This window comes from Taudactylus pleione, unplaced genomic scaffold (assembly GCF_031769625.1).
Source record: "Taudactylus pleione unplaced genomic scaffold, aTauple2 ptg000305l, whole genome shotgun sequence".
In the NCBI taxonomy this organism is placed as follows: domain Eukaryota; kingdom Metazoa; phylum Chordata; class Amphibia; order Anura; family Myobatrachidae; genus Taudactylus; species Taudactylus pleione.
The window spans coordinates 8,918,106-8,945,521 of NW_028284706.1; the positions used below are offsets into that span (position 1 = coordinate 8,918,106).

At 43.4% G+C, this 27,416-nt stretch overlaps 1 protein-coding gene across 1 annotated transcript in view; it reads left to right on the plus strand.

Annotated features, from left to right (window-relative positions):
* The window catches only part of LOC148511558 (uromodulin-like), an 89,835-nt gene extending 64,432 nt beyond the window's left edge, over window positions 1-25,403 (plus strand). The window contains exons 6-11 of the mRNA XM_088442103.1: window positions 5,507-5,661; window positions 8,651-8,896; window positions 13,319-13,475; window positions 15,031-15,088; window positions 18,955-18,990; window positions 24,334-25,403. Coding sequence (XP_088298229.1) covers window positions 5,507-5,661; window positions 8,651-8,896; window positions 13,319-13,475; window positions 15,031-15,088; window positions 18,955-18,990; window positions 24,334-24,395 — 714 coding nt within the window. The 3' untranslated portion in view covers window positions 24,396-25,403. The remainder of the gene's footprint in view (window positions 1-5,506; window positions 5,662-8,650; window positions 8,897-13,318; window positions 13,476-15,030; window positions 15,089-18,954; window positions 18,991-24,333) is intronic.
* Window positions 25,404-27,416: the final 2,013 nt, after the last annotated feature.

A 27,416-nucleotide genomic window follows, 5' to 3' on the forward strand; every position in this document is an offset into this window, starting at 1 on the left:
CTTCCTTCTCCTGCTCAAAATCTCATGGTGTTTTGTATGAGAGTAACAGGAGTGTGTGAACCTTCACCTCACCTAACACCGACTAATTGTGTCAGAACACACATCAATATGGACAATGAGTACCCTGAAGAAGCACCTATTGGAGGTGTAGAACAGTCCCATGCCTTTGCCCAATTGTGAACCTATTCTGACACTGAACACACCTCAATCTCCTTTTTTTGTCACTAGGTCTGGGAGAATTTCCAGGCCTAATCCAAAATTCCAGGATTATGTTACTTAAGCTTCCATTTTTCCAATTTATGTTTGTTCTTTTGTTGCACAATGTCTCCACACCAAGCACCTGTCTCACTGTCTTACACCCACACACCCATTTATTGTTCTGTATGTTGAAAAAGCGGATGTACTGTAGATGTATGCTGCATGGGGATTGCATCATTGCTATCCACTTGTCATACAGGAAGTGTTTGTTACACAGGAAGTGCCTCTGCAGCCATTGTTCAGCATGAGAGCTGTAAAGACACATATCTGCAGTTCTCCAGAGTCATGTGATGATTTGCACACAGACCACTTTATAGAAACCATGACAGCAAAGTTTTGAATAAACAATGTTTCCTTCTGTAGCAATCTGTAGATTCTACTCACCAGATGTAGGTGAGATACCAGGTTTTAAAGGGTTTTCCCTCTGTCTATTTGCTGTGTGGGATGTGCTGACAGGTTTTTTTCACTTTGGAGGCAGCTTGAAATCATACTTGCCTACTTTTGAAAATGACTTTAGGGAGATTGTAGATGGGTGTAGAATGCGCCGCGTGCCATTGTGTGGGCATGGTCTGCTCCACCCAAAGGGCGTGTCTAGTTCCACCTATGGGCGTTTATATTCCTAAAAGCTCACATACACACTTACATGCATAGATTCCCCCACACACACAGTCTCACACACACACACACACACACTTACATGCATAGATTCCCCCCCACACACACAGTCACACACACACACACACACACACACACACACACACACACACACACACACACACACACACACACACACACACACACACACACACACTTACATTAATAGATTCCCACACACACAGTCTCTCACACAGGGCTCTATTTATCAACATTATTTTTACTAAAATAATGTGAAAAAGGGTGTTTTCATACCCTTTTCACATTATTTTAGTATCACCTATAGTTATTACAGGGCAATTGGAGTAGAATTCGTAAAATTCTACTCCAACCCCTAAATATCACTTATTTTTGGTAAAGCAGATCGCATATCCATAATTGTAATGGGAAATGTGATCCGACCAGAGTTACTAAAAATAAATTGTGAAAAATTACCGGGGGAAGCCCTGTGATAATAACGCCACCTGGAGGTGGTGTTATCCAGGGTCACCCCCGGTTACCGGCCTCCTGCCCTCCTCTAACGGGGAGAGCATAGCCGGGAGTCGGTCCCAGTAATCAGCTGTGTAGTCTAAACAGACCGCAAGCTGATTACTGTAAAAAATAGAAAAAAAAAATAGTGAAATAAAAAAATTTACTTACCTGACTCCAGGGACCGGTGATCGGGCCTCCGGAGATGACTCCCCTCCGGTCAGCTGGTCTCCCATAGTGCACTGCTGCCCGGTCATCAGGTGATCGTGCCCCAGTGCAGTATGGGAGATCACCTGACCGGAGGAATGGAGAACATCACCGGAGGCCCGCAGCATGCAGGTAAGTGCTATTAAGGGAGGGGGGTTGCGGGGGGGAGGGGGGGGTTGCAGGGAAGGTCCGTGACTGCGGGGGCGGGGCTTAGCGCCGGGGGTAGCAGCGGCGACCGGTTGGCGCATGCGCGGGCACTTAATCACGGTATTTTTTGCGAAAATACCGTGATAAGGCTCCGAAGGGGATTTGCAGGGACAGAGCTTTATCGCAAGCTCTGTCCCTGTAAGGGATTTGTAGTAAATCCCTATGATATGCCTGATTTCGCAATGCGAATTCACTCGGTAATATCACACTACAATCTGCATTCAATATGCGGATTGTAGTAAATAGAGCCCACACACACTTACATGAATAGATTCACACACACTGGAGCTCATTCAGAGTCGGTCGTGAGCGCTGAGTGCTCACGACCGACTAGATGTTGCCCCACAGCGCATGCGCACAACGGAACCGGCTCCGTCGTGCACATGCGCGAGACCCGGCTAACGACGGGTGATCCATCGTTAGGAATCTCGTCGTAGATGGGGCGAGCTGTCGATGTTGAGTGACAGCTTGCCCCGTTTGCTGGGCGGGCCGGGGACGTGCCTGGCCAAACGGAGGCGTTCCTGTAGGAACACTTGCCGTTTGGGGGCGGCCCCACTGACATCATCAGTGATGTCAGTGGGGAGCTTCCTGCTCGGTCAGAGCTGGAAGCTCCCTGGGGCTTAAGGTTGACGAGACCCTACCTTAGGGTCTCGTCGTAAGCCCCGATGGTCGCGATGGTCTTGACCATCGCGACCATCACCCTTGTCGGTCGTTAGAGCTGTGGGTGTTAACCCACAGCCTAACAACCGACATGAAGGCAGCCGTTCAGGATGCAAGCGGCCGTCCTGTTTCTGAGCGACCGCTTACATCCTACGACCGCCTCTGAATGAGGCCCACAGTCTCTCACACACACACTTACATTAATAGATTCCAACACACATAGTCTCACACACACACACTTGCATTAATAGATTCCCCCCCACACACACATCACTTGAATAGATTTCCACACACACGTCACACAGTCTCACACACACACACACACACACACACACACACACACACACACACACACACACACACACAAACACAGTAATAGATCTCCCTTCCTCCCCCTCAATTCCCCCATGGCACTGACATGAATAGATCCGGCAGGAGCTGCAGTGAGCTCTAACACTCACAGTCTCAGGCATCTACTCGGCTCTGCCTTCAGTGTCCACTGCCTGTCCTCCGGCGTCGGCTCCTTCCCTCTCCGTTATCACATGGTGGCCAGGGAATGCTGGGAGCATCAGCCTCTCCCAGCAGCAGTCTGTGTGTAGGGCAAGGCGTGCCCAGGAGACCTCCGGGCCAGTAGCAGCCACACTCCTGACTCCCTGCACCTGGTGAGTATCCCCTGCGTCCTAAGCTCAAGCCCCGCCTACTTTACCTCCGGACTTGCGCATGCGCAGTCCAGATTTTTATGCAGGGCTTTGTGAATGCGGGGGATTCATCCTCCTTTGCGGGGTGGCGGGAGCTCCCACCTTAATTCGGGAGGGTAGGCAACTCTTTTTGAAATCCTTTCACTATTGCTTGTAGGATGTGACATGTAAAATAAAAGGCTCTCGTTAAGAACATTTTATTTAAATCATTAAAAATACTTCTATTCACAGAAGGATAAAATGGTTAATTGCCCAGATAATATACTTGGGCAAGTAATCAAACATGCAGTGAGCAATAATAAACCTGTACTAGAGAGATGCAGTATAACAGTTTATCGCAAAGATGTTTAAAGTCCAGCAGAACAGGGAAATGGCATTTACTGCTGCTGATGCACTGCTGTGAACTGCTAACCTGAATGGGAGAAAGAGCTGACAGCTGTGCTAGGGCTACTTGGACCGAGCAGTAGGGGCTGCATGTTTTTTTGCAGGCACCACTCCCATGCAGGAACCAGTCTTGGGACCAACTGTTTAAGCCAGTAGAATGATGGTAGGGGGACCCCCACACTGCAGGTATCCCCTCTATGGTGCCACTAGCCCTGGCTGGTCAAGCCTAGTGCTAGTATTAAAAACTGTGGTTTTTCAGATTTTTGGCCGTATTTTCCCTTTAGTACATCCCGCCCTTCATCTCGCCCTTCATCTCTCTCCACTTTATCTCCCTCCACTTTACCTCTCTCTAATGTTTGATACATCTCCTGCGGGGTGTTTAATACTAAAGATTTTGTGATTATATAGGTAAGAGGAGATATTCTGACATTAAACACATATTACTTTACACAAAGCATATGCGGGCCTATTTATCAATCTTTTTTTCTGTAGAAACTGCAGTTTCTGTATAATTTTCTGGTTTGTAGCCATGTACAGTACTAATAGCCTAATGCAGGATATTTCACAGAACTCTCTTGCAGAATGTGAAAAAGCACTGCAGATCGCATTGCCCATAATTAGCCATCTTTAGATGGCGTAAACCGCTTTAAGCTTATGGCCGATGGCAGAAACTGAGACTGTGCGTACACACAGAGTTAGCTTCCCCAGGAGAAGACTTTCACAAATAGAAAAGACTCCTCCAAGATGCCAATCATATAACTCACAGGGAGAGGGGTAATCGCAACTAGTGCCCCTGCGAGTTTCCCTTCATTAAAAAAAAAAAATATTCGATGTGGAAATGGATACATAATTGCGGCAGCTCCGCGATTATTAATTCATAGGCCACATAATATTCACATTTTATATTATAAACAATGTGGGAAATATATAGTGAAAGTAATAGTAGTCAGCTTATAGCTGTAGTGAGAGCTGTCTACTGAATACTATATGAGTTTTAGGGATGCCAGTTAGACTGCTCTAACTTAAAAAGATTTGTACATACAATGAAGCTTCTTGTGCAGATTTCTACAAAAAAAAATAATAATAATACTTACATTTATAAATATTTTCTCCCCATGGCAACAGTTATTTAGTAGCAGCTGTCCAGAGTGATGTTACTTATTGCTCTGGGTAACTTTACTGTATTATAAAAAGTTTAAAACAAAACATGATAATTGTTTTTCCACTAAATTTCATTATGTATTACTACTATAGGGGCTGATATAATATATTATATTTATGTACCATTCCAAATAATATTACTTTTCAATCAATTCTTCTTTATTCCAGTTCAGTCCTTCTCCAGTGTACACACCATCCCACGTAATAAAAAGGCTCTTTCATGAAAAGCATAGGGAATTCTTTGCCTGTGAAAGTCAGGGACGCGTAACTCCAGCAGGGTTACTTTCACTGGAAAACTCCTAATAATATATAAGGAAAAGGTGCCCGATCTCTGCTGAAAACTATAGCTGGCAGTATCCCTCTCCTACTGTATAGGGCAATGTGAAAAATGTCCTATTAATATCACTTTCTCCCTACAATATGAATAGACTGGTCCCATAGTTTTTTTATTTATACTATTACAAATGTATCTACATCTGAAAAGAATAATCAGGACTCCTGAGAGTGTTCTTTCTGTTTGTAAGACCCCCCCCCCCCCCCCCCCCCAGGCTGCATGAGCTACTATCTTAATAAAGACGTTTAATACACAAAGAGCATTTTATCACTCTCAGGGTAACCTCATCCTATCGTTCCTTTGTAACATTATTCTGAAATAGTTTGTGCTAAGGAGACTGTGAACACCCTCTTTACCAGATGTGCTTCATACAAATACCATTTGAATGAATGAAATAAGCAATATATACTGCAACAAACAAAATATATTTTCCTCTTTGGTATTTTTAATTCTCTTCATTTTATTATTTATGCAGGGTAATTCATCAAATATCTTGTTTACCAACACTATTTTCATTAATCCAATTTCTGGGCGTCTCATTACCAAGAATCCAATCAGCTACAACATGACCTGTATGTACAACATGACCATGCAGACCAGTCTAAATTTTGCTCTACATCCTCTGTTAAGGTGAGAGGCTTATGATGACACATGTTATAAGGCCACAAAGTGGGGTCTTATAGGTATACAGTATAATTCTGTAAACTATTCCTAAAACAATATAAATCATGGTTAAACATAGTACATAGTAAATATTTGATAGTAGAGGCAATGTGTCAAAAAATTACAAAAATGGTTTAATATCATCTCATCTGTGTCCATAAAGATATGGTTTGCAGTTCAATAATTTGGTGCCAGAGGGGCTCAGAAGAACTGTAGGGCTACGTACTAATGACAACTGATTTCTATTAGACCATCAGGTACTGAGGATAGTTAATATCCAAGGCATGCCTCTGCATCCAGTGCCTGTGACTAGACTGTACCTCTAGTCATGCTGCATAGTTTTCTCTGAGTGGGTGAAGCTATTGAATCTTTGCTGAGTGATGCTGATTCCTGGCTTATCTCTTGCGTGTGCTTGACCCCTGGTGCAAAGATCTGTGTTTATGGTAAATAAATATGTGATGATTTGTGATAATTAATGTTAATGTGGGTTAAAGTGCTTTGAATATTATCATGAACACAGCATAAATCTATGAGTAGCGGCTCATTATTGGTGAAAAAAAAAAAATAGTCACAATATATAATAAAAACATTTAGGTAAAAAATGGTTTTTTAAAAAAAAAACCCTTTTAGTTTTTAATAATAATAAACAGTTTCTATATGAGTTTTTTCTAGTATCTCCTTCCTGAGATGGCAATAACAGAACAAATATGTAGAATAGGCTTTACTATGTGACACACACCCTTGCAGTATAGGACTAAAACCTATCACTGCCAAACCCACGTTTTCGTGGGCAGTATGCATTTGAGTATTATTACTGATCATAACATCTAATGTATGTGAGTTACTAAATCTCTGACAAAGTTATATTTCCCAAACCTAGTGACTTCTCACTCTATAGTATAACTGTAATGTCCTAGAGCAGTGGTTCTCAAACTCGGTCCTCAGGACCCCACACGGTTCACTTTTTCCAGGACACCTAGCAGGTGCACAGGTGTATTTATTACTCATTACTCATTGACACATTTTAAAAGATCCACAGGTGGACCTAATTATTTCACTTGTGATTCTAGGGAGACCTGGAAAACATGCACTGTTGGGGATCCTGAGGACCAAGTTTGAGAAGCTGTGTCCTAGAGTGACAGAAAATATATGAAATAGTCCCACAATAAAGTTTCTGCTGCCCCTGCTGGTGCTTGCTGTCTGTTTCTGAGTCTGTATGTTTCAACTTTTTGTCATGGAGCAGTTTTTAGATAGTGTTGGTCACAGCTTACGCAGCCACATTAGTCACAAATGTAATATTGGTCCTACCTGACTTCAATAGGGTATAGGAACCCTGTAGAACCAATGCCCTGCCAATGATTGATGCTGCTGCAATCTATGTGGAACAATTATAATTAAGAAAGTTTAGCTCACAGTCATACCCATTGCCAGTAGACAAGCCAGATACCCACACAACACATTCATAGTTGTTTGTTCTAACTTATATGTTGTGATGCAGTAGTTTTGGTTTAACTTCCACGCTGGTAAGTATACTTTTCCGGACTAACCAAAGATGAAGTTTACAATAGCTGCCAAATTCATAGGAATAGATCAGTCTAGTCACCCACTTATTTATCTACTGACTTCACTTCTATCTAAATTGTCTTTGAAGTATCTCTTTGTGTAAGTTAAAAAGTATGCTGTAAACAATAACAACTTATCAAAGAAGAAAATGCAGGTCAGCCCCACAGACAGTCATTGTTCTCAGATCAGTGAAATGCCTTACCCTTGCTTGTGTTGGGAGAGGAAAGTGGTCCTACGCGCTGTCTCCTTGGACCTTCGTATGCAGGTACCCGGGCTGCACTGACATCAACAGTGTGAACCAGGACTTTGGCACCAGTTCACATGTGCGAACTCCTTTGCACCATTCTGTGTTCTCCTCTGTACTGAGAGGAGGAGTCTATGTTGTCTCTTTTGCTACACCGGAGAGAGTATGAGAGAGTATAGGAGACACTACCCTAAGGGGCATAACATGTATCAAAGCTTGATGTGAGATAAATTTATGAAATATATATCACCAACCAATCAGCTCCAAACTATCATTTCTTAAACACAGCCTGCAAAATGTAAGTTAGAAGCTGATTGGTTGGTGATATATATATCTCACAATTTTATCTCACATCAAGCTTTGATACATATGCCCCTAAGTGCATTAAGTCTGCATATACCAGTGTACTGTACATACTGTGCATGCCCAGTGACAATACTATGGTGGTGCGTACCTCACCAGGTGTAACCCTCTGAGGGGGTGACACCAAAATGCTGCCTCCTCCTCATTGACTTGGAGCCGGGCACTGCACTGTAATTTATTGTGCAGTGCTCAGTTCCTGGCCACTAAGTGGGAGCCGGCAGTTCGGGGAGAGTTTCTGGGGGCAGCTTGGCATCCCCGGGACTGCTGGGCATGCCTTTGCCTTTTAAAGTATTGCCATTTTAAATCTACAGCAAAGATCATACAAATCATGTAGCTATACAGAACTCGTAACCTATTACATATACCCCCTAATAGTATTGGCCCTTTATTGGCTGGGCTCACTCCATCATTCTTAGTGCCCCGGAGTTATTACATTTCCATTGAATACATCTAGGTGTTATTTGTAGATTATGTACTGTAATTAGAGGCTAAACAATGTGACCGTCCCTCCCTAGTACATATATTTTGATAAAAACAGACAATTAGGAATTTCATCCTTAGAATTTTAAAGAAAAGAATGAAAGGAAATGGTTTGCCAAAGAAAAATAGTTTGAAGGTCTAAAGATCACTTTGAGGTAGGTCAGAAAGATATGGCAGATTTCTATTTAGTGTTTGAATGTTGCCAAAATGATTTCTATCAAAACCTGTAATATTAAGGAATTATTTAAAAGACAGTGATATTGTCATTAGAAATAGTTTTTGATTGTGGTGTTTTCATTTTTACAGTTCAGTCCCTATAAAACCATCTGATGGAAATGGCACTTTTACTATCACCATGGCTGCATATAGTAATGAAGCATGTACTGAGCCATTAGACCAGGATGCGCAAGTGGTCATTGGAACAGATTTCTATATCGGGGTGTTTTCTCCAGATGCAGATGGTGATACATTTGCTTTAAAGGCAGAGACATGTTTTGCCAATCCCACCGGTGTAAGGGATGACACCAATAATGTGCAACTTGTAACAGGAGGGTGAGTAAAAGCAAATATTTTGGCCTTGGTATTGTTAAATCAATGGAGATGATGCCATACTGTACACCCTTTGAAAGTTAAGTAAATAATCATATAGAAAATGCAATTGATGTGCACATGAAAAACATGTTTCCATATAGACAAATAGAGAGTTCAAAATCCATGACCATCCTATAATGAGAACCCAATGAAACAATTCCACTAATACTAATTTGTAGGAGGAGAGTGCTCTCACTGTCTCCGCAGTCCATTCCCATAGTAACTAGGGGTGAGCGGGTTCGGATTTCTGAAATCCGAACCCCCCCGAGCCCCCCCCGATCCGAGGCCGATCCGAGTCAGGCTCGACTTTTCCTGCCTGACTCGAAATCGAGGCAAAACGTCATCATCCCGCCTTCCGGGTCTCGCGGGTTTTGGATCCTATATAAGGTACCCGCGTCGGCGCCATTTTCTCACTCGGCTGTGGACAGTGAAGAGGGAGGGTGGGAGTTAGGGCTGGCTGGGCTGTGTAGTGTAGTGTAGTGTTGTAGTGTAGTGTAGTGCAGTGTTGTGCTGTGCTGTGCTGCTGTTGTCCATAGGGGCTGTGTCCACTACTTCAAAGTCCATAGGGGCTGGCTGGACTGTGTTGTGCAGTCAGTTGTCCATAGGGGCTGTGTCCACTCCAAAGTCCTGTGCAGTGTCCCAGTCCTAAAGTGGTGCTGTAGTGTTGTCCAGGGGGTGCTCTGTCCGTCATGGGTGCTCCCCCCAAGTGCTAAAAAAAAAAATATTTTTTCTGTGTTTGTGAATTGTGTGCACTGTGGCTGCACGTGCATCAACAAAGGAGCAGCGCCAAGCGTGCGCCTGTGTCCCATAAGTAAAAGGCCGGCTGGCTTGTCCGTTAAAGGGTGCTGTAACCCCCAAAGCGCACTCCAAACAAAATAAAAAAATATATTTTTTTGTGTTTGTGAATTGTGTGCGCAGTAGCCGCACGTGCATCAACAAAGTAGTGCCAAGCGTGCGCCTGTGTCATAAGTAAAGGGCCGGCTGGCTTGTCTGTTAAAGGGTGCTGTAACCCCCAAAGTACACTCCAAACAAAATAAAAAAATATTTTCTGTGTTTGTGAATTGTGTGCGCAGTAGCCGCACGTGCATCAACAAAGTAGTGCCAAGCGTGCGCCTGTGTCATAAGTAAAAGGCCAGCTGGCTTGACCATTAAAGGGTGCTGTAACCCCCAAAGTACACTCCAAACAAAATAAAAAATATTTTCTGTGTTTGTGAATTGTGTGCGCAGTAGCCGCACGTGCATCAACAAAGTAGTGGCAAGCTTGCGCCTGTGTCCCATAAATAAAGGGCCGGCTGGATTGACCTCTAAAGGGTGCTGTAACCCCGAAAGGGCACTCCAAACAAAATAAAAAAATATTTTCTGTGTTTGTGAATTGTGTGCGCAGTAGCCGCACGTGCATCAACAAAGTAGTGCCAAGCGTGCGCCTGTGTCATAAGTAAAGGGCCGGCTGGCTTGACCGTTAAAGGGTGCTGTAACCCCCAAAGTACACTCCAGTCCAAACCAAAAAAAAAATTATTTTCTGTGTTTGTGAATTGTGTGCACTGTGGCTGCACATGCATCAACAAAGGAGTAGCGCCAAGCGTGCGTCTGTGTCCCATAAGTAAAGGGCCGGCTGGCTCATTTCTTAAAGGGTGGTGTAACCCACAAAGTTCACTACTCTCCAACAAAAATAAAAAATTATTTTCTGTGTTTGTGTGAGCCTTAGCCGCACGTATATATCAATATAACATAAATGGAGGACCAAACTTTCTCCGATAAAAATAAAATAGGGAAAGATCAATAACCACTTCCTCCTAGTGCTGAAGCTGCTGCCGCTAGTCATGACATAGACGATAACATGCCATCAACGTCGTCTGCCAAGGCCGATGCCCAATGTCATAGTAGAGGGCACATACAATCCCAAATGGCAAAGTTCAGGAAAATGACCTTGAAAAAAACATTTAAACCATCTGAAGAGAAACGTAAACTTGCCAATATGCCATTTACAACACGGAGTGGCAAGGAATGGCTAAGGTCTTTCCCTATGTTCATGACTAGTGGTTCAGCTTCACATGACGATGGAAGCCCTCCTCCCACTAAAAAAATCAAAAGAGTTAAGCTGGCAAAAGTACAGCGAAGAACTGTGCGTTCTAAGAAGATATCACAAATCCCCAAGGAGAGTCCAAGTGTGGTGGTGGTTGCGATGCCTGACCTTCCCAGCACTGGACGGGAAGAGGTGGCTTTTTCCACCATTTGCACGCCCCCTGCAAGTGCTGAAAGGAAAACCCACAGTCCACTTGCTGATATGCAAATTGAAGATGTCACTGTTGAAGTACAACAGGATGAGGATACTGGTGTAGCTGGCGCTGAGGAGGAAGTTGGCGAGGAGGATTCTGATGGTGATGTGGTTTGTTTAAATCAGGCTCCAGGTGAGACAGTTGTTGTCCGTGGGATGAAAAAGCCCATCACGGTCATGCCTGGGCAGAAGACCAAACATTCCACCTCTTTGGTCTGGCAATATTTCTATCCAAATCCGGTCAACAACTGTCTTGCCATATGTACCATATGTAAAGGTGAAATAAGTAGGGGTAGGGACGTTAACCACCTAGGAACATCCTCCCTTATACGGCACCTGCAGCGCATTCATAAAAAGTTACTGTCAAGTTCAGAAACTTTGGCTAAGACCTCTTTCCGGCTGACACAAGCCTGCAGAGGTGCAAAGACCTGCTGGTGAAAACACTGTCAGCTGAAGCGGAACGTGACACGTCAACAGCTCTTTCTTCATTTTCTCCCGCAACTGGGTCTGCCAGGAAAAAACTTAGGTATCCTAAGCAACCCGCTGGCGGTGATGCAGGGCAGGCAGGACCAAGTTTGGACATCTGGTCCGGACTGAAGGACCTGGCAACATTTTCTGACATGTCTACTGTCACTACATATGATACTGTCACCATTGACAGAATGGTGGAGGATTACATCGGTGACAGCATCCAAGTAGGCATGTCAGACAATCCATACCTGTACTGGCAGAAAAAAGAGGCAATTTGGAGGCCCCTGTACAAACTGGCTCTATTTTACCTGAGTTGCCCCCCCCTCCAGTGTGTACTCCGAAAGAGTGTTTAGTGCAGCCGGGAACCTTGTCAGCGAAAGGCGTAGGAGGTTGCTTCCACAAAATGTGGAGAAGATGATGTTCATAAAAATGAATTATCAACTCTTCCAGGGAGACCAGCCTCCAGAACGTACAGAGGGACCTGTGGTGGTGGATTCCAGTGGGGACGAGTTAATACTCTGTGAGGATGAGGATGTACACAACACTGAAGAGGGTGAGGAATAGGTGGATGAGGAGGATGAGGACGACATCTTGCCTCCGTAGAGCCAGTTTGTGCAGGGACAGATTAATTGTCAGCTTGTTTTGTGGGGGCCCAAACGAACCAATCATTTCAGCCACAGTTGTGTGGCAGACCCTGGCGCTGAAATGATTGGTTTGTTAAAGTGTGCATGTCCTTGTTATACAACATTAGGGTGGGTGGGAGGGCCCAAGGACAATTCCATCTTGCACCTCTTTTTTTTCTTTGCATTATGTACAGTTTGGGGCCTAGTTTTTCAGTGTCACTCCTAGATGGGTCACGTGTTTGTGCCGCCCACTCGTGTCGCTTAGCATAGTCATCCAGCTACCTCGGTGCAACCTTTTGGACATAAAAACACTATTGTGAGGTGTTATGTGTTCATAATAGACTGGAAATTAGTGGAAATTAAGGTTATTAAGGTTAATAATAGCATAGGACCAGAAAAACCAACACATTCTGTGATTTTAGCTGTTTTTATGCTTTTTTTAAAAAAAATACAGATCCAAAACACAAAACCCAGAACCCAAAACACGGAAGGATGGTTTTGGCAAAACCAATCCAGATCCAAAACATGAAGAAAGATCCAGATCCAAAACCAAAACACGAAAAGTGGCCGGTGCACACCCCTAATAGTAACAGAGGCACGCTCACAGGACATATGCAACCTCCGACCCAATGCACTTTCTTTGCATGTGCAGCTTACCGACCGTTTCTTCTTCCTCCATACTGCTAGGACATGCCCACGTGTGTCTTTGAGTCACTTATGCTAGACCGCTAGTGAGACTACAAGTCCTACTGCCACCACTGCACAGCCTAGGCATCACACTGTACATCTGTTAACTCGCTCCTGGCTGGATCTGCATCACACTGAATGTACCTGAGATATGCTGCATTAACCCTGTTGTTCTACCTGGTTAATAAACTGGTTAAGTTATTCAACATGTAGAATAATCTCCATCACACTCCGCTGGCACCAATCAACATAGGTTCTGCCAATATAATTTACATGTATCCAGTGAGAATCTAATTATGACTCATACCATTTAATTTCTATTCACAGCTCTGCAGTTCCTGGTGATGTTCAAGTTGTAGTGTTGCAAAATGGAGATGGTCTAGAGGCCAGGATTCAAGTCAGTTCATTCAAATTTCAAGGATACGATAACGTGTATATATTCTGTAACGTGCGTCTCTGTAACAAAACTAGTGGATGTAATGGGGTAAGTGAGAGGGTTTATTGTATCACAGAGCTGTAGCAACTTAGTATTGTGCAGACTTTATAAAACCAACAGCAAACGTTTATATAGGAGGATGAAAAGTGTTTGGGTAAGTGGGAATATGATGTATAATTAGTAATTTTGAAATTGCAGTGTTCCTCTGGAAGTCTGGAAAATACAAAGAACTGAAAATTGATGCATACAGTAATAAAGTAATAGATTTACACTGTGTAATTAGAAATGTTTAAATTTAGGACATTTTCAAGGACAGCAATTCCCAGGAACATATAATGAGAACCTCGGACTGTCCCTGAGAATTACGAAGTAGATGGCAACTATTGTATAAGGGCCTGATTCAGAGTTGGACCCAGTTCACATCACTGCTGTGTCTTTGGATTGCAGATCCGAGTTCTGCATCCAAAGATGCAGCATATAATCGCCATATCTGTGAAAAGAAAAGGTTACTCAGAATGGCCATCTTACCTGCATATCTGAGGCCAGGAAAAATACATCTTCAGACACAGACTCTGGCCTCGGCACTCGCAGAAAATGGGGCAAGAATTCAGGCTAGTGCTACCTCTTCCCCACTCCAAACGCCAACATCTGTCAATCAGGCTGCGGCTTAATGACATTGCAGAATAATTCGCTAATGGAGGCTTGTACATGCGCAGAACACATCCTGTACTCCCACAATCGGTGATATATGTAACCATGAGGTTTGTGTACATCTATGAATGAGGCCCCAAGTTGTTTGGAAGCTTACTTGTTGTGTTATTAATGCAGCACATATTTCCATCAATAAACAAGAGAAAAAACACACCCTAGCTACTGTAAATGCATTTGTCACAATAGTTTGTTATACTGTATGTCATATGAACATCACCAATATTTTATGTGTGATTTTATAAATTCATTGATGTTGTTTATAATAAATGCATTTTGGTTATACAGGGCCTGATTCAGAGCTGTGCGCTTTTCCGTTATTTATGCAGTTTACCGATAATCGGTCAACTGCGCATGCATCATGGTCAGACTGCGCGCACTCCAAGGTACCTTTGCAATGCCGCATGAGATGAGGGTTACTCCTCAAACTGATTGACAGCCAGGGACCGTTTGCGGGAGGTAACAGAGAATGGCATTGAAAAATGCAGGTGATTCCTGGCCGTTTTCGGGGCAGGTCATAGCCTGAGCCTGCAATCCCATATGCAGATAAAGTGGTTCCAGTGACTCAGTTCAGGTGACCATTCTGCATAACAATAGGTCTACCCACATGGACGATTATTGAATAATATGCAAAGGCTGCTGGGGTATGCAGTTGCTTGGATATGCAAAGCCGCTAGTGGTTGTCTCAATAGAATTGCAGGCGGCTACAGCATTAGTGTATTTTCACACAGAAGCTGTGTACGAGATCGCAGCTGCGAATGCATTAGCCTATAGTACATCTCTGAATCAGGCCCACAGTCATTTTGTATTGACTACAGCATTGGGGATTTGTCTGGGTTTTTTTGCTAATGATGGATCAGGTGTTAATTGAAGACATCTCTCTTTGTTCTCACAGAATGGCCGGTCAGGAGATACAGTTTATGACGGACCAGTAATAAATGTACAATTTAGAGGTAAATATGAATTCTAAATCAATGTTTATGTTTGTTGGACCAAATTGTTACCTGGTATAACGTACAGTGGGTTTCATAAAAATGTTATACACTCCCTCATGTCTAAGTATTGTCCAGTGCTTTCGACTGCAATCAGAGGGAGAATGTGGAAAGAGGGAGGTGTATTTAGTGCCATAAATGGTGGCATATTAAAGATTGTAAGCAGATAAAAACAATCGGCTGTGCAAATCGGTCTATCTCTGATGCAAATGCAGAAGGTGTCAGACACCTCCTTGCTGCATTTGTGATTCCATCACTGTGACTGACATTGCAGCCTGGGACAGGCAGCTTTTCGCAGCCTGACCAGGTGCTGGCCATGTAAGAGGGTAGCAATCTGCGACCGCCAACGCAGACGCTGGCCCTGCGCTGCCTCCTGGATGCTCCAATGTATAATAGTAGCGAGCCATCCGGCTTCTTCTCTGCTGCTGGGCACAGCTTCAAAAACAACAAGGGTAAGCAGCATAGCTGCTCCTGTGTGGGGGAGGGGGCCGATGAGAAGTAAGAATGAGGAGGAATGATGAGAAGGAGGGTTGATGTGGGGAAAGAGGAGGAAAAGGAGGAATGATGAGGAGGAGAAATGAGGTGGAGGGGCTCTACCATGGCATAAGTGTGTAAGGGCCCTATTGTGATGCAATGTGTATAAGGGGATCTACTGTGATGTAATGGTAACTTACAATAGGCTCTACTGTGGTGTAACTTGTATAAGCGGCTCTACTGTGGTGTAATGTGTATAAGGTGCTCTACTGTGGTGTAATGTGTATAAGGTGCTCTACTGTGGTTTAAAGTGTATAAAGGGCTCTATTGTGGCATAACGTGTATAAACGGCTCTACTGCAGTGTAGAGTATATATTGGCTCTACTGTCAGGTGTAACATGTATGAGGCACTACTGTGTGGTACAGTATAATATGTATAATGGATTCTACTGTATGGTGTAATGTGAATAACAGACATTAATTTGTTGTGTAATGTGACTAATGAACACTAGTGTGCAGTGTAATTTAAATTGGCACTATTCTGTGGCCCCACCCCTTCCCTTTGAAGCCACTATATTTTTTGCATGTGCCTTTGGCACGCACTGTCCCTATGTTGAACAGTGGAGGGGGCACCAATTCTCTTTCTGGCACAGGGCACCAAAATATCTAGTGACAGCTCTGATTGCACCAATACTATGACTCCTATTCACCTAAGGAGACAATCAGTGGGTGATAGTAACTGTTACCTCAGGAGAGGAACCCCATATACATAGACAGAATAATCTAGACCACACCAACTGTTCCTAAACTAAATCACATACATTTATTTGTATGTAGTGGGCATATGAGAGCAGATGCAAATGAGTTGAGCCAATTAGTTAAATGCAAATCAGATTTGAGGATGGAACACAAATTAAGAGTTGAATGCAACTCTGCCACATCTCCACTTGCAATTGAACTGCATTACTGTGGGGTATCTGTGCCTTCACAGTGGTCTTCAAATCTTCATTCTGAGTCAGACACAGATGCAGCTGTGCCTTTAGCCACAGTCATGTTTGCATCTTATGCTAAAGCTGCTGACGATTTTTTAATACTGAGATACCCACTTGCAGTATCTTGAGACTGTGCATTGCCATCTCAGAGCAAGTGTCTTTAGATGCACCACTGGATGTACCATCCCAATCTTAAGATAGGTGCAGTTTCTCTGACTAAGGATGGCATCCTGTGTGAGCTGTTAAGTGCCTTTGTCATTTTCAGTAACACACTCGCTTCTGCTTAGCCTCCGCCTGTCACCTCCCAATTACGCCCACTAAGAACCTGCATCTGAATCTGTACTGCTTCTCTGAGTGCTAACAATCATGACACATGTGCAGTGCAACTCAGACGCTTGCACAGACTTACAATATCAGCCGTTTGCATGCAACGTCATCACTGCATCCACTTCTGGATCAGGACCAGTGAGAGCTTTTTATAAAAAATATCACATGACGATGACACATTTTATGCAGGTTTCTTTATCTCTGACTAATGGCTACTAGCCATATCCACCTCTAATGCCTTCTAATGCCTCTAATGCTGTCCCCAAGATCCTCACCAGGGTCGTAGAGGCCCTGACCTGGTAACTGTCAAGGGGATGTAGCCTAATGTAAAGGGGCATAGTCATGCTCCACAGGGGGGGTGGGTGGTTGGGGGCGCCATGTGCTCCTCAGCTAGGGCAGATCCAGGGGGGGTTGTGATCAATGCAATTGCTCTCCCCACTCCTATCAGGTAGAGGTTTAGGAGACTGCTGCTACACTCAGTGGTGGCAGCCTCCCTGCACTCACTGCAACCCAGCACACAAAGAGATGGTTTAAACCTCTAGGTTGGAGGATTACATGGGTACTGATGATTGGATTTAAAAGCCTGTGACAGTGCATGGGCATGTTTTTGTCTGAGTTTATTTAATAGGCTTTGTTTATGGGCCAAAGCATCTTTGTTCCAGTCTTCCTGTCCTCCCTTCCCTTTTTGAGTATGATAGTTTGGTCAAAATGATAAGAGGTAATTCATTTTATTTAATAATTAAGGGGGTGAATCAGTAGTGGGTGATTTCAATAGTGGCTGTGACTTTGTTGCAGTCGCTTCTGAGTCTTTATGCTAACGCCGTGGCCAGTGGGTGTCCTATTGAAATGCCAGCCATCTATGACGTGAGTCCGCTATTGTGTGCACAACGGCGCACCATCAGTTAGACATTGACTACACCATTGGACATTCGAGCAACCCTATGAATGCTCAGAATGTATGTTGGTATATGCCTGTCAGTGCTAGCGGAACTTTATCTTTTGACGCAAGCCCTGACACTGACATGCCCCGGCACAGCTGCTGCCGTTAGTCACCGCCAGGCACTACCCAGACATGCCTATCAAAATTGCATGGATCTCTATACATTTCTTATATGCATCCTCCAGCAGTAACCTTTGGGACGCATGCACAGTGCTTCTCGGATGTATGTGCACTCCTCTGTCTGGATATGACTCAGCCCCTAAGTCACATTTGCTGAAGCATGGATATTTGTTTGTACAACCTGGACTGTTACAGTGCCTTCACACTGCAATGCTCTAGGCAATTTATAGTTTCTACATGTTCTGTTGCCCAGGCAAAATAAAATAAATAAACAATACTGCCTTTTTGATATACAGGGGTATATTTACTAAAGTGAGAGTTTTTAGAAGTGGAGATGTTGCCCATAGCAACCAATCAGATTCTACTTAGCATTTAACTAGCACCTTCTAGAAGATAATAGCTAGAATCTAATTGGTTTCTATGGGCAACATCTCCACTTCTAAAATCTCTCATTTTAGTAAATTTACCCCATATAGATTTTGGTGAAATACATCGAAGGAAAGTTGCCTGATGAAAATATCATTGCATTCTAGTTTAAGAGAACAATCTGGTAAACTGTCATAGAAAAGATATTATGTAGCACAGAGGTTCACAAAGTCGGTCCTCAAGGCACCCTAACAGTCCAGGTTTTAAGGATATCCATAGTTGACCACAGGTGACTTAATTAGTATCTCAGTCAATTTGATTTAACCACCTGTGCTCAACCATGGATATCTCTAAAACCTGAACTGTCAGGGTGCCTTGAGGACTGCATTTGGGAACCTCTGTAGTAGCGGATGCTTGAATAAGAATCCAAATCTATAGTAAGAAAGAAAGATAGTAAATTTATTTTGTTTATGATAAACACAAGTGAAAAAAGGTTCTAGAATTTCTTATTTGTGTTAACATTATTCTATACTCCTTTCTTCCACTCTGTTCTCTCTACATCAATTAAGTAATTTATTGTAATTTAAAATATTTGTGTTATATTTCAGATGACTCCTTTTTTAATAGTGCTGAACACCATACAGGTATGATTATTTTAATACAAAACACAGTACCTGGCAGAGTTAATTAACATGTTGCATGTGTCTTTTATTTTAGAATAGTGATTCCTAAACTTGGTCCTAAGGTCCTTAAACAGTTCACAGTTTTCCAGGTCATGCTGGGTACAATTGAACAGCTGATATATAATGTTCACATCAGCCCAGTGTTGGACTGGGGCATGAAGGGCCCACTGGGGGAATGCAGTGGTAGGGGCCCATGCTTAATGGTTGTGGCCAGCCACCACAGATACTTGGCTAACCAATAGGCAAATCTTTTTGTATGTTCTTTAGAAAACAGCCAAGCATCAATGTTGATCAGTGGTACTACCCCACCTGGTAACTGACCATCTAATACAATAACAATGTATGATTTGAGGTCTGGAACCTGACACCTAGAAGAGGGGGTGGGCCCTCAGGCAGTGGGGCCCACCGGGGATTTCCCCTGTACCCCCTGTGGGTCAGTCCAACCCTGCATCAGCCAGTGTGTACAGACGATATATCTGTGAACGACGTTGTTCACAGACATATCGTGTCGACTGTGCAGCACAGCCAATAGCCGATATATATGCAGATATATCTGCTCATCGTGCTGTGTGTATGGGTGGTCAGCTGACTGCCCGAACACTAGCTGCAGAGGTCGCGGTGGACCTGCAGCCAGAGGCAATGATGATTGTTCAGTGTGTATGAACAATCAGTATCTGCAGATGAAACGATCTGTGATATAGCTTTCCAGTATATACCTACCTTGACTAATGGGCCCCATTCTTCTGCGATGGAGTGCCGCTATCCCGCGATGCTGGGTTTGCATGTTGGATTTCGGCGATTTGACGATCGCGATCAAAAAAGTATCGAAATTGTCAAATCTCGGACATTTAACATGACATTTAACATTTAACATGCGATGCGGCTACGGATCGCAGAACATCGATGGTGGGCGATCGGAAGTTTCCAATGGGCGATCGGAAATTTCCAATCGCATCCCTGCATCGTGACGATCCGTCGCAGATGTATGGCCACCTTTTATGGACACATATTAAACGATCCACAGGTGCAGCTAATTATTACACTCGTGATTCTGTGAGGATTCCTGGAAAACATGTTTGGGGTCCTAAGGACCGAGTATGAGAACGTATGTTTAAGAACATTGCAAAGGTTAGACTAGAATCGCTGAATTACTGTACATATGATGTAGACTATATATGAAAGAAAGATACGTGTTAAGATAATAAATCACGTTTGAGAAGCTATGGAGTATACACTATATACAATGATATCTGTTCTAATTGGTCCTTTAAGTGCAAATTGCACACACCTGTAAGATTAGGCCAGGTAGCAGGAAGTTGTAGTAGTCAAGACTGGAAACAAGGAGAGACTGGATAAAGGTTTTAATAATGTACTTGAGTGAGAGAGAGGCATTTTCTGACAATGTTTATGGAGCTGTATATATAGAGAGTCAACAGAGGTAAATAGATGGTTTCTTGAGGATAAGAGAGAGAAGAGCATGAGAAGGAGAAAGAGAAGGGTTTAGTTTAGTATAGAGGGATAATCTGAAGAGAAGGATTAGGACGGAGTATGAAGACCTCATAAAAGGAGAGAAAGGACTGAGGGGTAAATTTGCTAAGCTCCGTGTTTGTCCGAGATTGCAATCACAGGAGTATTTAGACATTTTTTAAAAGTCGAAAATTCATGAAACACTCTTAGAAAATAAAAACACCAGTGAGAATACAAATAGAAATGAATACACCATCATCTGAACACGGCAGAACTTTTCATAGCCAGGAGTACAACTCGGGAATTTACCAAGATTATAATAATGAGTGTAATTTAAACAAGCACGGTGTAAAAAGAGAAGTTTTGAATAGACCCCCCTCCTGTGCAGCATGGTTGGCAGAAACATACACAGATCAGTGTCATCCATGTATGTTTCTGCTCGTAAATATTTAAAGAAAGGGTTCATTTAAACCAGCCCCCGGGCTCCTGAGAGAGTCCTGGTCCCGCTGACTGACTGAGACCCTCGTGGCTGTTGATTGACAGCCGTGCGGTTCTCAGACAATCAGCAGCTGCTTACTCTAGAGCAGCCTCTGATTGGCTGGTGGTCCAGCTAATGATGGAAACCACCCGGTCTCTGTCATTTACAGGGGTAGAGATGTATGTGTATCTCTACATGTCCAAATTGGTCTGGGCTAATAATTTTTATACTTTGCCAAGTAACGGGAAGTCTACTGGACAAGTGGGCCGATCACCTGGCAGAAGGTAGGTATGTGTGAGTGTGTTTTGTATGTAATAAAACCAGTGGCGAAACTCCCGGAGACAATGGAGTAATTTGCCGCTGGGCGCCTGCCCTGAAGGGGGCACCTGGCTCCATTGTCCCCGGGAGCTGCATGGAGAAGGAGCGCCGCTGATCAGCGTTCCACCTCCATTGGCATAACTTGCCGGGCGCCCGCTGAGTATGATACCAGTGGGCGCCCGGCTCCTATTCAAACCCCCGGCGGGAGCCAGAGGACGGAGCTTGCTCCGTCTTCCGGGTCCCGTAGTGTACTATACTATACTATAGTGCCGAGGAGCGGACGCCGGGGACAGAGCTCAGGAGTGAGCTCCGTCTTCCGAGCCCCGCAGTGCACAATGAGAATGACGTAATGATGTCACTCCCATAGTGCCGAGGAGCGGACGACGGGGATGGACGGCAGCAGCACTGGAACGGGGATAAAGGTAAGTGTGGTTTTTTTTGTGTGTGTGTGTGCGCGGGGGGGGCCCTCACTACTATGGGCAACTACAGGGGGCTCACTACTGGGGGCAACTACAGGGGGCTCACTATAGGGGGCAACTACAGGGCACTGCATAGAGGGACCACTACTGGGGGCATTATATAAAAGGAACTGCATAAGGGGGGTGGTGGCAGCTGGGGCTGGTATAAGTGCTGGGGGGGGTACATTTTAGTTTGGGGGGGCACCAACATTTATTTTGCCTCCGGGCACCTGGGATGAAGTTATGCCACTGAATAAAACGTTACTTTCTACGGTGTGTACTATGATTATTTGACTATTTATCTTACAGTATGGGTGCCTGCCACCTGCTGGCACTTGTAGTTCCACAAGAGCCAAAGGGCAGGCACACTGTGTAGTCCCACTGTAAAAAACAATAGTAGCCATTTACTAAATTCATTATTACACCTGCACCCAGGGACGTTTTAAGAGAGCAGGGGACCCGTGTGCAGCCTCCGTTTGGGCCCCCTCCTCTCTGTCAGCGCACTGAGCACTGTAGATTGTGGTTCATGCCAGAATCTACTGCTCAGACGTGAGCCTCCAGGAAAATGGCACCCGCACCTATTGGCCCAGGGACATCTTTTCTGCGCATGCGCAGGTTCCTGGGAAGATGGCCGCCACCATTTTCCCAGTGATTAATTGCTGCTCTGCAGCACCGGTCCGGCACTGCGGAGCAGCTCATCGGAATCTGAGGAGAGGTAAGTATATTAGCTATGGGTGCAGGTTGTGCGGTGTGGGCCCCGCTGGACTCGCACACCTTGCATACATTATAAAGACAGGGGTGCAGGGAAGAGCTCCGGTTTTCAGTCTAAGCCTGAGGTGTTCAGGAGAGGAGGGACCCCATGTTTGGGGGGGTTTCCACCTCCCCTGAGATCCCCAGCTAGGGCTGACTAGCTTGGGGTGTTAATGCTTTGGTCAGGGTGACCCGGTGAAATGGTCCCCTGGCTGTGGCATTACATCCCAGCTAGGTGGAGTCTGGTGCTGGTTTTAAAAATACGGGGAACCCCATGCCATTTTTTACCCTATTTTTAAAACCAGGACTGGCTCACAAAGCCCAATGCTGGTTCTTAAAATACAGGGGAACCCTACACATTTTTTTCCCTGAATTTTTAGATCCAGGACTGGCTCAGGAGCCCGGGGCTGGTCATGCTATGGCGGGGGCCTCAATGTAAAATTTTTTCTTTAAATGAACTATGTCATTTAAAACACACAAGCAGCCTACACGTATCTCACTGATATGTGCAGGCTTCTTTTTCTGGAGTGTTTGGGCTAGGGAAACATGGGGATTCAACACGGTTAGGAACAATCAGATACACTAACGCAATCCAGACAAACACGGGTGCTTAGCAAATTCCCAAATTTTTTGGGGGGAAAAGAAACCTCTGTGTCTGATTGTTCCTACCCATGTTTAATCTCAGTCAAACATGGACAATTCTTAGTAAATTTGCCACTGAGAGTGTGTGTAAATGGAGGAGAACGTGTGTGTAGGATTATTGGGTGATTGATCTGGCAAGAGGAGATTTCCTGACAGATGATTACTTTTGAAAAATATGTGGTTCTGCATATTAGGGTTTCAAAGTAAGTTTACTTGGTGAGAGATGTTGATATATACAGTTAAGGAAACAGCTGCCTTGTTTATGGCTGCAAAAAATGTGGTCTTGTTAAAAAGGAAATGCAACAAGAAAGGATAGTGTTGTACAGGTCATGCAAGGCAGAGAAGATACAGTAATTGGGTCAATGCTACAGTATTTAGGTGTCATTGTGTGTTCACATATATGGGTCCAGGAGTGTAAATGAAATATAAGGTAAGGTGGCTGTGTCATATAATTGGAAAGGTGAGTTGGAAGCTGAAGATGGTAGAAATAGGAGAATATGAGGTCCAGACAGAGTTAATTGTAATGTGTGCGAGATTATAGCAAATTAAAAAGACACAGGATTAGTTTATTGGCAGCTGTGTCAGTAGAGTTGTTAAAGTGGGTGTTAAAATACCATAGAATGAGAGTGGGTAGATCGGGGAAACGAAAATGACAAATGTAGGCAACAAAATTCTGAAATAATTCGGAGACTGGAATGTATGGCTGATAGGTGACAGCAATTTGGAGGTGGATAGGACAGAATGATTGGACTAGATGGATTTCAAGCAAGGAGAACATGGGACATGGTTATAGTGGGACTACCTCACCGGGTTCAGCCAGTAGGCAGTAGGAAACCTACTCCATCACATCGGTTTATTATTGTAGATGGAGATAGCCCCTATAAGATATAAAAAAGGCAGATGTAGTGATAGGCAGTCCTAGTCAAGTTTTATTAGACTGCAAAAATTAGAGAGCAGAATGTCATTCATGGATGATTTGGAGCTTGTGGAAAACAAGTTTGGCACTCATGAGGGTTAGAGGCTGCGTTTGCCATTCCAGACACTCTGAAAATCAAATGCATGTGCTGTTCAGCAGTGACGATGCCGCCCCCAAGGCCCTGAGCCCTTGGTGTTGGCACCGCTTGCACACCCCTAGTTATGGACCTGATTGTCTGGATACAATATAACCTTCCTGTATCTCTCTCTCTCTAGTATCATCATGGGCTGTGCTGGCTGCTTCTCTGCTCACATTTTTGACCACTAAGCTCTTCTAACAAGACAAATGCAACCCAGTCTGCAGAGAAGGCTATAGATGGCGTACATCAAGGGTATCACTTTATGTAAAACTTAATTTTAAAGGGATTAGAATTACCCTATTATTCTTCTTCACTAGACTAGAAGTATCTGTATAATAGCACTGTGAGGAAATTGTGAACATAACAGAATGCCTTCTGTTGTGTCATATACCCAGAGCTTCCCACTTTCTTCTCATTTCTGTATTTCACAAATCAGAGATACTAAGGGGTAAATGTACTAAAGTGAGAGTTTTTAGAAATGAAAATGTTGCCCATAGCAAGCAACCAATCAGATTCTACATATTATCTTCTAGAAGGTGCTAGTCAAATGGTAAGTAGAATCTCCACTTCTAAAAACTCTCTCATTAGTAAATATACCACTATGTTCTATATGTATTTATCCAATCATTGTATACAATAAGTGTATTTGTAGTATACAGTAAATATATTTGTCTGCTTCATTTATTGGTAAACTGCATGTGTACTGAGAATATAGCAGGTATACGTGTGATCAGAGACCATGGGCCTTATGCTGACTTGGACAGATATGTGGCAAAATGACCCACAAAACAATTACTTGTGAAGAAATCCTACTTGCACATATAGGTTGCTCTTGACACAAATCAAGATGCGCTCAGCTTAGTAACATACAGTATGCACTACGTACATCAGACACACAACAAACTCAACACAGAACCTACTGTATGCATCTAGCTAAACTATGCCCATATGTGTATGTACAGTGCAGTGTCTGCTGTACTTGTCAATTAGCATTGTCCAAAATCAAAACAAAAAGGGCCTGTTACATCACACTGAATACAGTAATGCTATATGAACAGTGAATATGTCTTGTTTACTGCCATATACACATTTGCAATTTTTTTATGTACCATGATTCTTGCTACCTTATTATGCATGTATTATTTATCTCTATGCATTGTTCTGTGACTGTCCCATATTTAACCAATAAACACTTTTTGACCTTGACTATTACCTCTTTATTACAGTATGTATATTTATTGTGTACTGTGATTGTACTTCTATTAGCTCACATTTATCACATTTAATTATTATTCATTCACCTAATAAAAAAAAATGATAAGTTGTGCTCAATGAAAGAAGCAAAGTGGAACAATAATAACTTTATCCAGTTATTACTGGGCCATATCCTTTCTATCCGTGCAGCATCTGTACATGAGAAAAGATAAATGCATAGCTATAGTATAGATTTGGTTGACATACAGAGTGCAGCCATCATTGCTGATAATTGGTGTTACTTTGGACAGGAAAAAAAGATAGCTGATACTTATTACCAAATAATAAAAAAGGAGATTGTGTATATATATATATATATATATATATATACACAAATATATGTATATAAATAAAATCACATATGAATTGTTTAGTAATGATTGATATCCAAATATAGAGAAAAGAAGAGGAGCCAGTGGGTATTCTGTTGCTCAGAAATTGTAGCTTTCCTTTCTGTATAAAAACAGCATGTATCTACCAAGCTAAAAAAACGCACTGAAAATCTCCAATAAAAGTATGTGAGCTTATTATTCAGTTCTTATTTGTATCTGGAGATAAAGGACACACATGTGGGAGGTCGTGAGTGACCGTATTTTTCTATATATGTTTATATATTAGTCTCAATGCGTTTCTACGCCCCCAATACTTTTAGCGGCTTCTTCAGGAGACAATTGTCTCCTGAGGAAGCCGCTGAAAGTATTGGAGGCGGAGAAACACGTAGAGACTTCTTTCCTGCATTCTCTTCAACCTGAAAAATGCTGACTGGTCAACACCGCGATTATTACACAGGGCTGCACAGAAGCGGTGCTGCAGACAGAGCACGGCGGCGGTGAAAGACGGCTGTCCATATCCCACGCCGAGCGAGACTCAGACTCCCCAAAAGGGAAACCAATGGTGGTGAGACAATTACATGTTATAAAATACCCACCACAGCCTTTAAATACCCTGCGGCGGCTTACCATATACACCGCCAAATGACAAGTGTTAGCAGGAAAAATCAATTGTTCTCATACCCTCTGTGAGCCCTGTATATGACCTTAAGACTGAGGGATAAACGGGACTCGTATATAAATTGGCAGACTGCACATGAGTTTTGGCTATCTTTTGCCTTATAAGCCATGCACTAAGATCTAAGAAAAATATATATTGGGAATACGATCACCCATGACCTCACACAAGTGTGTCCTTTATGTCCAGATACAAATGAGAGGTTCAGGAGTACTGTAGGTCAGTGGCGTAAGTTCATCCCAGATACCCAGAGGCAAGTTATAATTTGGTGACCCCCCATCACAGCCGCTGACACTGTAATGTAGAAATTTGCATGCAGACAGGCAATAGATAGATGGAGGATGCAGCTGATGGTCTGACATGGAACTCTCTACACGTGTTTTTTGTAATTTCTCAGGTGCCAGGACAGGGTGCCATGTATTGGGCGGCCATGACGGTACACCCATGGTACATAGTTACAGCCCTAAGTGGGGTGAATATGTTGTGGACAATGGAAAAGGTGCCCCATCAGAGCTGGAGCCCGACGGAAGGCTCCTCCATTGTCTCCCATAGTTCTGCCCCTGCTGTAGGTCTAGTAAAGGCCCAATACAGTACATGCCATTGTAAATAAAAAAGTTATTGCCACTGGGATGACTTAAGTGTTGGTTACCTGTTTTTTATCACAACTACATTTTAAGTTTGCAATATGGTACATTTAAATGTTATTTTCACACAAGAAAACATTAGATCTGTTAACCTGACCACTAATTTTGATTGTCAGGAGGTTAAAACTTGATGTAGCTTCTGTAGCCCTGTTTACTTTGTTCTATCTTAGAAGTGGGTTACCTTATAGTAGATGATTTCTATGGTCCTCCGGTAGTGAATGCCTCCACCCAAGCTTCCTCTCTTGTATACCTTCCACCAAGGGGCTTGCTTGGGAAAACCCCTAAGCCCAGGGTATAGGTCTTATTTGTGGGA